Source organism: Dicentrarchus labrax, unplaced genomic scaffold (genome assembly GCF_905237075.1).
Source record: "Dicentrarchus labrax unplaced genomic scaffold, dlabrax2021, whole genome shotgun sequence".
In the NCBI taxonomy this organism is placed as follows: Eukaryota; Metazoa; Chordata; class Actinopteri; family Moronidae; genus Dicentrarchus; species Dicentrarchus labrax.
The window spans coordinates 14,496,486-14,510,449 of NW_026136721.1; the positions used below are offsets into that span (position 1 = coordinate 14,496,486).

General features: G+C 42.7%; 1 protein-coding gene across 1 annotated transcript; it reads left to right on the forward strand.

Annotated features, from left to right (window-relative positions):
* Positions 1-765: 765 nt before the first annotated feature.
* Positions 766-13,869, forward strand: mri1 (methylthioribose-1-phosphate isomerase 1). Its single transcript, XM_051385148.1, has 6 exons — positions 766-1,369; positions 2,420-2,643; positions 5,271-5,440; positions 5,533-5,709; positions 5,880-6,104; positions 8,648-13,869. Exons 1-6 carry the CDS (start codon positions 1,238-1,240, stop codon positions 8,779-8,781), a joined length of 1,062 nt encoding a protein of 353 aa, XP_051241108.1. The 5' UTR covers positions 766-1,237; the 3' UTR covers positions 8,782-13,869.
* The last annotated feature ends 95 nt before the right edge of the window (positions 13,870-13,964 follow it).

Genomic DNA, 13,964 nt, shown 5'->3' on the forward strand with positions numbered 1-13,964 from the left:
TTATTGAACTAAAAAAAAAACTCAAAAAACATACTTAACGTGTTTGTATCCGCTTGATACTTAATGACTTTTGTCAATTGTACGAGAATTGCTTATAAACGTGATTTTGAACAGTTGACATGAGTTTGCCACAGGAAAGTATGTGTTCGGGTTCTCAGAGAGCCCGGCTGTGAAACATAATATATAGTTTCATATTATCTGATTTTATACAGCACATCCCCAAAAGTTGTAGAAATGTAGAAGCACACAGACGTAGGGGTCTGTGCCTGGAAGTCTAAATGGATTGGAATATATTTGTTCATACATAGTCAATATGAAACATGAAATGTTTGCTTATTTGATGTAATAATACTTTATGATCATTTCTATATTCTGTCAGAATTAAATGTCCAAACTCAGTTTATGATAAAAGGCAAGAGTTACCCCTTCAATACTTCCCTACATAAAAAATAAAGAAGGTCATAAGAAACGAAACATATTTGAAGGAAGGGTATTGGTGGATTTTGTAAGAAGTACTACTATGTGGAGGAGAAGTAAAAGGTTCAAACAATAAAATCAGACACAAATAGACGGATCTTTCTCAGACAATGCTTGCTGTTGTTGGGGGTGAAGCTCGGTGCTTTGGTGTTATGCTAATATCGTATCTGAATGTGAAATTTCCCCTGACAAAGGGGGGAAAGATGAGAGGGGGGATGGTGCACAGAGACAGAAAGAGGGGAGCAAAATTGGACAACCCGCGAGACTTTGGTGGGCGTGGACACAGCCAGGGCTTCCTGCTCGGGTGAACACGTGGTTCCGCGTCTGCATCCCTGCTTGTCTGTCAGTGTGTGAAGGTTTCCAGCCCTTCTCTCACTCCTCTCCCCCCTTTTTTTGTCCTCCCGTACAACACAGCAGACCTTCTCCTCTCTTTACTCCGTCCCACCCGCACCTCCACCTCCTGCTACACTTTCCTTCCTTCTCGGAGCGACGGTTCCCGGGACTACCGACAGCCAGGCCGCGGTCACTTCAACGTGTATCCGCTCGGAGAGAGAGAGAGAGAGAGAGAGAGAGAGGGGGCAGAGGGGGAGAGAGAGAGAGAGAGAGAGAGAGAGAGAGCGAGAGTGTGTGTGTGTGTGTGTGTGTCTGTGAGAAAGTGTGTGTGTGAGAGAGAGTGTGAGTGAGTGCGTGTGCGCGCACCCGCCCGCAACCGGTCCTTCCGTGTTTATTTCTCCCCACTATCCCGCCTCGTTATTCGGTCATGACGCTGGAAGCGATCCGCTACCGGGCCGGGTCTCTGCAGATCCTCAACCAGCTGCTGCTGCCCCACCAGACCGTCTACGATGAGATCCGCTCGGTGCAGGACGCTTACGAGGCCATCAAGTCCATGAAGGTACCGGAGATCCTTTCTCTACCCCTTCTCACAAGGGGGGTTTCTCTCCCACCTCCCAGCCGACCTGCATGCCCGCTGCAATGTGCATTAATTCCCGTCGTGCATATGTGTGTGTGTGTGTGTGTGTGTTGTTTTTTTTTTTTTTTGTCGGGTCTTTTGTGCTCCCACCGCTGCACGCATGTGTTGTCATGCCCGCCGCCGTGCTCCCGCTGTCGGCCTGTATTTTTGTTTTGGATGCACCTGCAGCACCCGCCTGCTACCCACAACTCCCCGATTATCTGCCCTCACCCCCCTAAAAAACAACCTTTTATTTATAGTTTTCACATCATGTGCAAACTATGTATCTGCACACAGCCACCAGTGAAACATCCCCCCTCCTCCTCCTCCTCCTCCTCTTTCTTTGGGAGAGATTATTGATGAATTATTAATGACCTTTTCCAGGGTTTTTTGTTCGCGTTTTGGTCTTGTGCTGCACTCAGTGACACCTCCAGCTCATTTCTCCCTCCATGCCTGAAGCCCTGACACACACACACACACACACACACACACACACACACACACACACACACACACACAGCTGTACAGACCGTTGAATGTTGTTCAGGTTCAGCTGGGAACATTTTCAGATGTTCACTCATTAGGACCAAGCAGATATTTCACTCTTTTGTCTTCCCAGTTACACACACACACGCACACACACACGCACACACACACACACACGCACGCACGCACATGCACATGCAGCAGCTCCACATTTGATCTTGTGTGTGTGTGTCAGAGTCAGAGTGAAGGAATGTACCATAAGCAGAGAGGGTGATGTCATTATAATGGAGTCTAATGGCAGAGAGAGAAATGACTCAAAGACAGATGATATCATTTCAGTCAAAGCTGTCGTGACAACTTTTGGCTCAGTCGTCACCCTCTTACAACTCTGGTCGAAAAAGATGAATAACCCTCATGACAGCAGGGAGAGAGCTGCTGGAAGTGGGCACAGAAACCAAAGACCAGGACCACGGTGTGATGCTGACTCTCCTCTTCCCTCTCCTCCAGGTGCGGGGCGCCCCGGCCATCGCCATCGTCGGCTGCCTCAGCCTGGCTGTGGAGTTGCGGGCAGGCACTGGAGGTGATGACCCTGTGACCTTCATCAGGGAGTCTCTGTGTCACCTGACGTCAGCCAGGCCAACCGCTGTCAACATGGGCCGCGCCGCCCGCGAGCTGATGGAGTTTGCTGAGAACGAGAGCATGGAGAAGAACTCGGAGCAGCTCAGAGAAAGGTGGGCTGTCACCAACAGGATGGCTGCACATACTCATTGTTCGTTATTTGATTCACTGAAGCACTGATTAAACAAAAACACTCACTGATCATTTCCTAATGTAGTCTTAATGTAAGTGATCGACAGTCCTGAAAAATGCATTTCAGAGTTCACCTGAAGCTACTGTGAGGCCTACGCCGTTTGATTTAGCCGAATCAAATGGGAATCTTCAAAGGTTGCTGTATTTTTACTCCAGTATTCTCTCTCTTTTTGTTACTATCCGTCTACATGGAGCTCAGCAAGGAAAACCCAACAGGGGGAGCAAAAGAGGAAGATACCTGCTTGATTTGTCTAGCTCAGACTGCTGAAGCCTCATAATAGCTTTGGCTAAACTTTGACATGCAACCAGGTGGATTTTGTGCCCTACACTTGCACTGAAATCACCTTTTTTAGTTGTGTGGAGAGGAGGAATGATTACAGTTTTTAAAAAGGCTTCAGAAAATGTGAATATATCCTTTAATTTAAGATTTGTCTAGTAATATCTTGTCTACCTGCCTCAAAATTTACATGGTGGCAAATATGTTTGTGTTTTACAAAATTATCCATAAAAAAGGGGGGCATGTAGTCTACTGAGGGCTCCAGTGTGTCCTTGAAAACCTGGAGTTCCACCTGGAAATGGATTAAAATGAGCAAGTATCCTGGAAACCTGGATATCTGTGTTGGGCTGGTTTGAAACTCAACTGTTGGTAGGACGAGCCGCGCGCTCTGACTCTCAAAGGCCAGACGCAAAGGGAAACAGAAAAGGGCTCCTTTTTCATTTCTGCTCCCACGTCAGTCAAAAGCTGTTCACACCTCTTGGAGTGGACCTTTGGCATCAAGTCTATTTTGGAATTACTGTAGATGTAGTGGTCCAATAATGAGCCATTAACATTTTTTGGATTAGCTTTCCTCCGTGCATGGTAGTCTAGTTTAGTTAAAGGTACCCGGTGGAGATTTTGATCAGCAGTAGCGCTATGGAGCCATGTTTTATTTGTGGGTCCCTGTTTTGTTTGTTCTTGCACAAAAGGACATGATACATATTCCTCCCAATGGTTTTTCATTATTCTCCTAATCTGCTGCTGGAAGTCATTCGGGGGAAAGAACACAGCAATGTGCTAACAAAGGCAGGGAAGAAAAAGATGGACATGGAGGTAAATAATGTGTGGGGCTTTTTTTCCTGTCTTTATTCAAGAGTGTGGTCTTTCAGTTTGAGAGCCTGACTCATTGATTTCACATTCAGATTTTGTAACGTTTACTGTCAAAACCCTGACCCTGCTTGTGCGTAGATCTGCTCTGCTTCGACTTACACTGTGTGCCTGCACTCAGATATATTGTTGCTTGCAGCCCTTCTCGCAAAGAGTCTGCTTCCGTGTGCTGGTGAACCGTCTGATCTCAGGTTTCTCCTCTGCTCTCGGACGTTTTGTGCAATAACACAGAATCCCCCAACCGATAGAATCCCAGGTGCTGACCAATTAAAAAAATCCCTGCCTTGTTTGGGGCGCATTTGCTTTTTCATTCCCCCTCTCTCCCCCTTTCCTTTCCATCTTGCTCTGTCCTATCAATAGAAAAGAAAATATTTTAAAAAACCAAAGAGAAATCTACTGAGTCAGTCTACTCAGCTTGCCTAATCAAGGTTAACCAATTAATTGATCATGAAAGTCGTAAAGTTAAATAGGCCACCATTTGGGACTCAGAGAATGAAGGTGAGTTACAGGTGGGATACAGGGAAGCATGGTTTCAACTCAGAGCATGTAATAGGCTTCCTTGACAACATTTCAGGAGCAGGTCAACACTACACCTGAAATTCTACTGGTTGTTGACTTTCGACAGGGTTATTACACAAATGTAGGAGAGATGTTGGTGTTAAAAATATCATCCAGGTGGATAGTGGCTTTCATGTTCGGACAATACACCAAATTTTGGGAAGAGATGTACTGATCCAATAGCTCAGATCTATATCCGCTCACATACTGACCAAGGTATCGGCCAGATGTGTTTCTTTGTCAATGGAATTATAAAAGTCCGTGTTTCTGCTATTAGTTACAGTCGTTCAGTCACGACATGTTACCTCTCGTAACCATGATTCAGATCTCTTGCACGCAGGGAGGTATACAGTTTTGGTTGAGTCACAGCGCAGCAGAGTGGATGGGTCATGTTAATTGTTCTGAGTTGTAGCTGTAATATACTATATATAGTTTGTGATGAAGAGTGACACTGGAGCAGTGGGGTGAATGACCTAGTGGGGGCGCGTAGAGGAATTTTGGTTCTTGAAACTTTGTGTGAGTTGAACTGCAAACCTGTTGCGTACTTAATGAAAGAGATGGCTGAGAAAACGTTGTGTGGCTACAATTATGGATGCAGTCCATGGAGCAAGAAATAATGGATTGACACTGCAAGTGTACAAAAGATGAAGAAGAATTTGATACAGCTTTGGTAGAAGGAGAGATGCGGTAAAAACATAACTAAGAAATAGATTCATTTAAAAAAAGATTAGGAATGAGAGGAATAGAGAAAAAGAAGTGACTGCAGACTTGATGGACACATTAAGTCCACAGTGGCAGACAAAGCCTCTTCTCATTTCCCACCTCTTGTTGGCCCCTCTCCTACAGTGTAATTGCCTGGATCGAAGACATGCTGGAGCGTGACGTCAATGACAACAGGAAGATCGGTAACTATGGCGCCCAGCACATCCTGTCTGGCGTCCCGCGGGACTCTGTGACCATCCTCACACACTGCAACACCGGCTCGCTGGCCACAGCTGGATACGGGACCGCCCTCGGTGAGACCGGAGCCGTGGGTGTGAATGAGAAAAGAGGGTGATTGTTAAAATATTTATGGCACTGTAACAATAATTCTTGTGTTTGGGTGTAGGTGTGGTGCGAAGCCTCCACGCGCTGGGTAGGCTGAAGCGTGTGTACTGCACGGAGACGAGGCCGTACAACCAGGGATCCAGACTGACGGCGTATGAGGTGGTAGCAGAGGGAATCCCTGCTACACTCATCACAGACAGCATGGCTGCCCTCACCATGAGAGAAATGGACATCACAGGTGTGTGTGTGTGTGTGTGTGTGTGTGTGTGTGTGTGTGTGTGTGTGTGTGTGTGTGTGTGTGTGTGTGTGTGTGTGTGTGTGTGTGTGTGTGTGATCATGTCTCTTTTTCCTTTTTTATTCAAACTTCTTTCTTAGTGCTTACTTTCTTTCTGTCATGTCCTCCCTCAGCTGTGGTGGTGGGAGCTGACAGGGTGGTTGCCAACGGTGACACAGCCAACAAGGTGGGAACATACCAGCTGGCCATCGCTGCAAAACACCATGGCATTCCTTTCTATGTGGCTGCACCCAGCACGTCGTGCGACTTGAGCCTGGAAAGCGGCAGGGACATCATCATCGAAGTGCGCCCCCCCGAGGAACTCACCAGTATAAACGGAGTCCCCATCGCTGCCCCGGGTAAGAAGTGTGGGATGTTAGTGATTTTTTGAGGGAGGGGGAGTCACAAATGATGTTTTAGAAATATAAAATGAGACGAAGGAGTTCAAACTCTTTTAAAAAAGTGAGTTCAGTAGAGTACTGAGAGCTATGGGAGAACATCAGGCTGGGAGAGATGGATGAGCGTGGCCTAGTTCCAATGTCTGCCCTAAGCCCTACACACTCACAGACTTTAATTGACGTCACATGCAGTGTAAGTGCCAGAGTGAAAAGAAGGTGCAAGGGTCTGAATGCTGTACGAAGAACAGGACAGCAGTTTGTGAAATCAGAGCCTCACAGAAAAATACCTCTGCACAGGTAAAGTGGTTTCACAGAGTGTTAGCTGCTATCTGTCTGTAAACCTTTTTTGGGGACTATTTTATTGTGCCTTTTATTAGACAGTGACAGTAGATGTAGACCAGCTATGTTGGAGTTCAGCGCCTTAAATCCCTAGGCCATCAGGCCATCCCCTGACATTGTTTTTAACATTGGATTGTTGTCCTCCTTTTTATAAAATGATTTACAGAGACCCAACAGTTCCCACTGTGAGCTACTGACTCAGTCTGAGTCCATAAGAGCAGACACTGAAGGTGTGTTTGGGGTGGGTTTGTTAGAGCTCAATTGAGTCATTTGAACTCTAATTACGTTGCCAGAGCAGAGAGGTGCTCGGTGACATCACAGTAATTAAAGCACATTCATTTAATAAGCCCACTGGCCCCTGGAGAGGAGGATGTGTGCTTGTACATTACTCTCTTTAACTTTCCCTTCACACGCTTCTCTGGTACTTCCTGTAAGCAGCATTTCAGAGTACAATTGATTAGGGATGCACAACATGGACTTTTTTCCCCAGCCGATACGATAACAGATCATTTACCTGCTTCTCATGGCTGATAGCGCTAAGATTTCCATATCCATTTTTGTATTTTAAAAGTTTATAAGCTGTTATTTATGCACATTGGAGGCAAGAAATGCTGAGATGTAGAGAGCAAATATGGATGATTTTAATATTCCAAAGCTTACTGACATCACTATTGTTTACCCAACCTCAACAAATAACAGCCTATCAATAGTTTTGGATAAGAATCCAGAATAACTTTATCGGTTGTAATTTAATTATCCCAGTAAATCACAGTATAAATAATAATAGAAGATTCCCTTTATCGACAATAATTTATCCGCCTCGATAATTATCCTGCATCCCTTCAGTTTATAAGGCCGCCATTATTTTATATTTAACAACAACTAGTTAGTAAAACTTATTGTATTAACAAGTATAACCTATGTAGCTCGTTGCTCTGTGCCACAGAGCTCCGTTGTTGTCCAAAGACTATTAAAACCGCATCAGTGAGACACACAGTTGCACCGGGTGAGATGTTCCTTCATTACCATAAACAAAGGTTGTTTATGTAGTTTATTTAGAGTCAATCCCACATACACCGTTACACTGCTGCTGCAAATACTAATTAGAACACCAAATGTGGAATTATCTGTGGCTTAAAATTGTCCCCAACGAATGCATTTTACTCCTCTAGTCCCCGCCTGTTTTAGGAAATCACTGAGCCTTTTTAAAAATTAAACTATAGATTAGTGACCCGTTAAAAGATTAATGTCTTTCTTACTTACTTCTTTGCACCACAGACAAGGCAATGAAGTCAGAACATACTGAGCACCAGACTAGGGCCCAATTCCCAACCTGCAGATCCTTCAGCTTTCCAAGATAAATCTGAGTCATGAGATAACTAATGGGATTGAAAAACAACCCATTTCTATATTTTCTATTTATATATATTTAACATTTTTCAGACATTTCTATAATCATTGTTTTCTTGTGAAATACTGCAAAGTTTTGACATTTCAGAGTTCTAAAAATTCCACTGAGTCTGCCACCTTAAACCGTGTTTCTACGGTACAGACAAACCTAACACTGGCTGTAGAGAGGGTCGCTGCCACAGTACTTTCACCTACAGATTTCACAGCATGATCTCATTCCCAGCTCGTCTGATACAAAAGCGAGTGGTGTTTAATTAATTGCAGTCTGCAACTTCCCCGCTAGATGCCACTAAATCCAATACACTGGTCCTTTAAAGTAATGCATCAACAGTTGAAATAATACTGAAAACTTGTACATCAAAATAACTGATAGATGGTCAAAATATAGTAGAGTAGTGGCTAAATAGTTCAAACCTTTTGAGGGCCAGTGTGTAGCATTATGGAGGATCTATTGGCAGAAATGGAATATAATATGCATAACTGTGTTTTCTTAGTGTATAATCACATGAATTTAGCAACAATTATGTTTTTGTTACCTTAGAATGAGACGTTTTTATCTACAGATATCTACGGTCGCCTTCCATGGAGTCTGCCATGTTAAACTACCATGTTTCTACAGTAGCCCATGAGCGTCAATATTAGAAATAAATGGCAGTGTCGACGTAGGGGCACTTGCGTTCAACTGAGTTTCATCAAAAGCTTTAGAAGCACTGATCTGTCAGTATCATCAACGTGTCACTCATTGTGTCTTGCAGGTATCGAGGTGTGGAACCCGGCCTTCGACGTGACCCCTCACCAGCTCATCACAGGAGGCATCATCACAGAGCTGGGAGTCTTCCTCCCCTCTGAGCTCCAGGCGGCACTCACTGGCCGCCTCACTGCCCTCTAGAGCATATCCTGCTGGTCCGTGTGCGCCCTGCAACTTAATGTCACACACTCAAAGACACTCTCATTTCATTACACAACACATACACACAGTCATAGTTGTGGTTTAATTTCATTTTGGTCGACGCACAGTCACTGTTACATGTCAGTGGTGCACACAGAAGAAGATATGTGACTCACCCACACAGTCACTGCAGGGAGTCAAGCAGACACACATGTGCAGTCTCCCCTTTCTTTTATGTCCTTCATTGTTTTCTGTGGTCTCTCCATTTTACCTTTTACCAAGTTTTCCATCCCATCTTTCATTATCTCTTGCCACCCCTTTGTCTTTCTAAATGGCTTCTATGACAAGGAATAGCGCTCAGCTGGACTCAATCCCATTAATTCTATTTGGCAAACAATTTTTATGAGTCATCACTGAGGTAATTTTTCAGGGCTTCGTCAACTACAGACAAAACAACTTCCAAAAAAGTCTAAGTGTTTAATTTCAGAGTAGTGGTTTTTATCAACTGTGGTTTCTCAAATGCTGCTACCCACTTGTAAATATACATATCCTCGCTGGTAGTGTGTACATATGTAGAAAACTAACCCCTGCTAGTAGAAGGTACCGCTATTTTAACCAAATATGTGGTTATTTAAATTTAAAGTTGACATCAAAAATGTTATATTAACATTTAATTTCTTTCATTCTGTGCAGAAAACTTTTGTAGGAATAATCCAAATTTATAGCTCATGGATTTTCACTACAAGGAAATATTAAGTGATATGAAAAACCTCATTTTGCTCTCACTTTTTACCCTCTGCCGCAAAATTTTGAACAAGTGGAATTTCTTGATCAGTCAGCTGAAGCCTATGACGATACACGGCTGTATTTATACCTCACTCCTTGTTTGCATCTCGCTATTCCCAGTTGTACTGTATCATACCACACTTGTATTCTCATAATGTACTTATATATATATATGTAGCCATACTTATTTCAGCACCATAAAAATATTCACAGTACTGCACAGGTCACTGAACAAAAAATCTAAAAAAAAGAAAAAAAAGAAAAAAAGGGAAATTGTCATTTTGCCGTAACAGCTTTTGCTGTGAGGTCCGTCATGCTGTTGTATTTCTGTAATACAGGCATCACTATTAAAGGCATAGTTCACCTCAAAATGAAGGTTTGGTCATCTGCTCACTTGCATGTCAGAGTTTACTAATGTTTGTGCAGCCACAAAATTATGTTGCTTTTACTTATTCAGTCAGACTTATCCCAAATTATTTTAAAATATCAGTCAACATGTTTGACAGCCTGTAGAAATGCTTCAAAATAATCAATTAATACCTTAATATATCTGTATTTCCTGCCACTGCAGCATGTGTTCAACTAGATCTGCATCAGAACAATAAAAAACAAGCTAAATATTGGACTTTAAAGCTGAACAAAACACTATTATTCTATTAAAATGACTCCATGTAATGTGAAAGTGACAGACCCGCAGAGAATTATCACTCGAGTGATAATTCTCTGTGGGTCCGTCACTTTCCCGGTTCCCGTCAGAAGAGTGTTTTAAGCTTTTTTCATCTCGTTGTTTTGGTTCCAGCTTTACTTTTTTAGTCACAACAGGCAACTGTTTTCAGTGAAAAATCTCTGGTAAACCCACACTACCTGCTCAGCACCAAACAGACAGGCACAGTTAGCAACTTGCTGCTGAACATAGTTGAGCATTAAGCAGCTAAAGAGGCAGATATTTCCATAAGGAGCTTAAGAGAGCTGAATTGAGGGTAAATACTGGACTTGCATTTGTGAGTTGGACACAAACATGACTCCAAATAAATGATTATGTTGCTCTCTGGCCACACGATGTGTAAATAGGCATCTGTTTGCTCACAACTTTATAAGGTGGCAATATGTCAGTGTTGTGTTTACAGCTCACTGTGCTGCCCCGAAGTGGACAAATCCATTAATGCAGCTTTTCCAGGTGTTTGACAGTGTTTGGAGAAACAATTTGACTGTATAGATTTGCAAAAATATAGTTTTAACTTCAGTGTAAGGCCATACACACTTCAGAGTTAATCAAAAACTTTATGTGGGGGTGAGCAGTAGATGACTCATATCTTTATTTTGGGGTGAACTATTTCTTTAGGATCGGGGGGGATCTTATCCACACTGCAGTATCTGTCTGCAGTAAGCGACACAGCTTGATGCCACCAACGATCAGAATGTAATATTCAACTCAGATGAACTTGCTTTTGTTGGGGGCTGTGATCAGGACAGACTTCAGACGCTCTTTTTGCCTTTGTACTTCAGAATGTGTTTTAAAGTTTGACTTAATCCCTTCTCATAACTGAAATGCTGTTGTACTACAGGTTGACATGCAGGGAGTTTTGACCATAGTTGTTTCTTGGTCCTGAAGATGGCAGAACAGGGTTGTAGAGCAGAAAGTGTTATATTCAGTTATCAGAAGCAGACTGAATTCGTCATTTGTTAAATCTAGTGCTGAACTGATTAGTCAGTTAAATTAACAGAAAAAAATATTCTGTAACTACTTCAATAACATATTAATCGCTTTTATGCAAAAATGCCAAACATTTACTGGTTGCAGCTTCGCAAACAGTTTTATATCACTGTAAATGGAATATCTTTGGGTTTTGGGACTGTTGGTTGGGCAACATTTGAAAATGTAGCTGTGAACTCTTGGAGATTGTGAGGATTCTTCACAATTTTCTAATCAAAAATCTAAAATATCATAGACTGCTTAATCGATAATGAAAATAATAGTTAATTGCAGCCCTACCCTCATCATCCACCCTTACTGACTCTTTAAAAATTATATTGTAGCAGCCAAGACCTGACAGTGACCTAGTATTCACACATAATCAGTACACTGTTATTGATTCTTAAAACACAGACTGAAGCTTTTTTAATATCCCACGTCATTCCAAGGTTTTGTACGTGGAAGGTGTATAACTGAGTTTCTGCAGTTTTGTCACCTGGCCAGTGATCCTACAATGTGTTTGTTGTTTTAAGAGGCTCCATAGAAAAGGCCCAGATATGTCGATCTGCATGGGACTACTCGCTGTACTGAATGTCACAGGGCCAGACTCTGGGCCCGCACTGCTCACTGCCTTACAGGTGCAGCACCAATATAGCTCACTGATCATAACTGGAGAGACAGCATCCCCTCGGTCCTTCCCTCACCCCGGTTTATATCCTGTAGCCAGACCCACCACCTCGTCAAGCTCACAGAAATCTGGATAAACTCTCACTTAAGAACTGACGGCGACGAGACTCCTGAGGCAGCCATTTGATTCATTGAGAGTCTGAAGATGGTTGCCCTCAGAGACTTCTGCCGCACTAACTACAGCACACTGTGTCTCCACCCTTTGAGTGTAAATGAGTGCATTTACATGCGCACTCGTTTCCTGGTTATGTGTTGTGCATATAAACGCCATATCCTTGTTTAGGGCACCTAGATAAGCCCATATTTCTGTATTTTTACAAACCTGAATATGGTAGTTGGAGCATCACAATAGAAACCAGGATCTAATGAAAAAAGCCCCGATCCAGGTTTCTGCCATGTTTGCAAGTCCCAATAGAAACTGAAGTTACAATGTGGTTAGTCAGGAAAACAAAAAATACAATGATTGTTGCTCTTGTTAATCATTTCTGGCGATCACATGGAGAAGTTAAATCAGAATGGTAAAAACAGCAGAGTTTAGACTCAAAACCACAACACCAATGTGCATGTAAACTGACTCACTGACTTCTGTGCTTGAATTTCTCAGTGAGCTTGATGAGACGGAGGTCAGAGGTCTGCCCACATAATGCGCTACACCCCTCCTGACCTCACACACCGCCCTTGTGGACTTCATTTATTTAAACCGGTGACAAATACACCTTACCTACTCTACAGGACCGCTGAGAGGTCCAGAGAAAACACCCTAAAAAAAAGGTTAATGTCAGTAATAATAATTGCAGTATCCATAGTGTCATTGTCCATATCTTGCTGTAATATAAGCTCACTTCTTCCTTCACTTGCATCTTCCTTTTCCTCTTCACTTGTTTTCCTGTCCACCCATCAAACCTCAACTCACAAAGATGCTGTTAGGTCACACACGAGCGTAAAAGACACTTGTGTATTTGAATTTTCTTTCTTTTGTTTTGTACAGTTTAAGACATCGCGTGTTTGGGGGCAAATTTAGACAATGTTCCAGACATATGTAGCAACTTTGTGGCCCGTCAGACCCGCCACATGTTATTCCTTTCTAAATCTTTAAGAGGTTTCAGATTTTTGTTTGTCTGTACATCATGATTATAACTGGCTGTGGTTTGTTGTTTTATTTCATGCCATTGTGATTCCTAGTGACTAGGCCATTAGTACACCACACTGGGGAGGCCTCCTCAACCATACACACTACCTCTCCGTCTGCCTACACGGACTCAACCACTGAAATGCATGAACACAAGCACTCAACGTGCCAGGCTGCAGCAGAGCAGATTGACAGATTGCGTGAAAAAAAAAAAAAAATCTGGACTAAAATTCTTCATATCTTACAAATGTTTGTATCTTGGACCCATAGTGACAAATACTTTGTGGCGGTGCTTTTAGTTTGCCAAAGTAGATTCAGGCTAGTGCGTTATGTTGGGTTGCAGCTGAATTGTTTCTGCATTACGCTATGATTTTTACACCATGCTTTTGAAGCAGCAGCAATGTAGTACTGCATTTAAAAAAGATGTTCCTCCAACCTCCCCTCGAAACGCCCTGTACATGCCTAATAATCAGGTGCCATAATTCAGCGCTGCTTGCCACTATTGTCCACATTGATTTGACTAATCAAAGCAGGTGCTTGTGTATTATTCTCAATATTAAGTATGGTCTGCAATCACCATGGAAGGAGTGTTGTTCAGATGGCCTCTTTAGGTGCAAGTATGTTATTGTTGTTATTGATAATCACTCGATCTGGGTTTATTTTGTAACATGTGGAAATAGTTAAAAACTGGATTTTTTTTATATATACGTATATGAATATAATGCTGTAAAGTGCAGTCATGAATTACGAGATTTCTCTTTCACATCAATACAGTAAAAAGAATAAAACCACAGTGAAATGAGAGTTGTTTTTGTCCATCACCAGCACGCTGTTACAATGCCAGCATGTCAGTGAGTCTCCTGTGGGTGGCGGTAGTGTAACAAACAG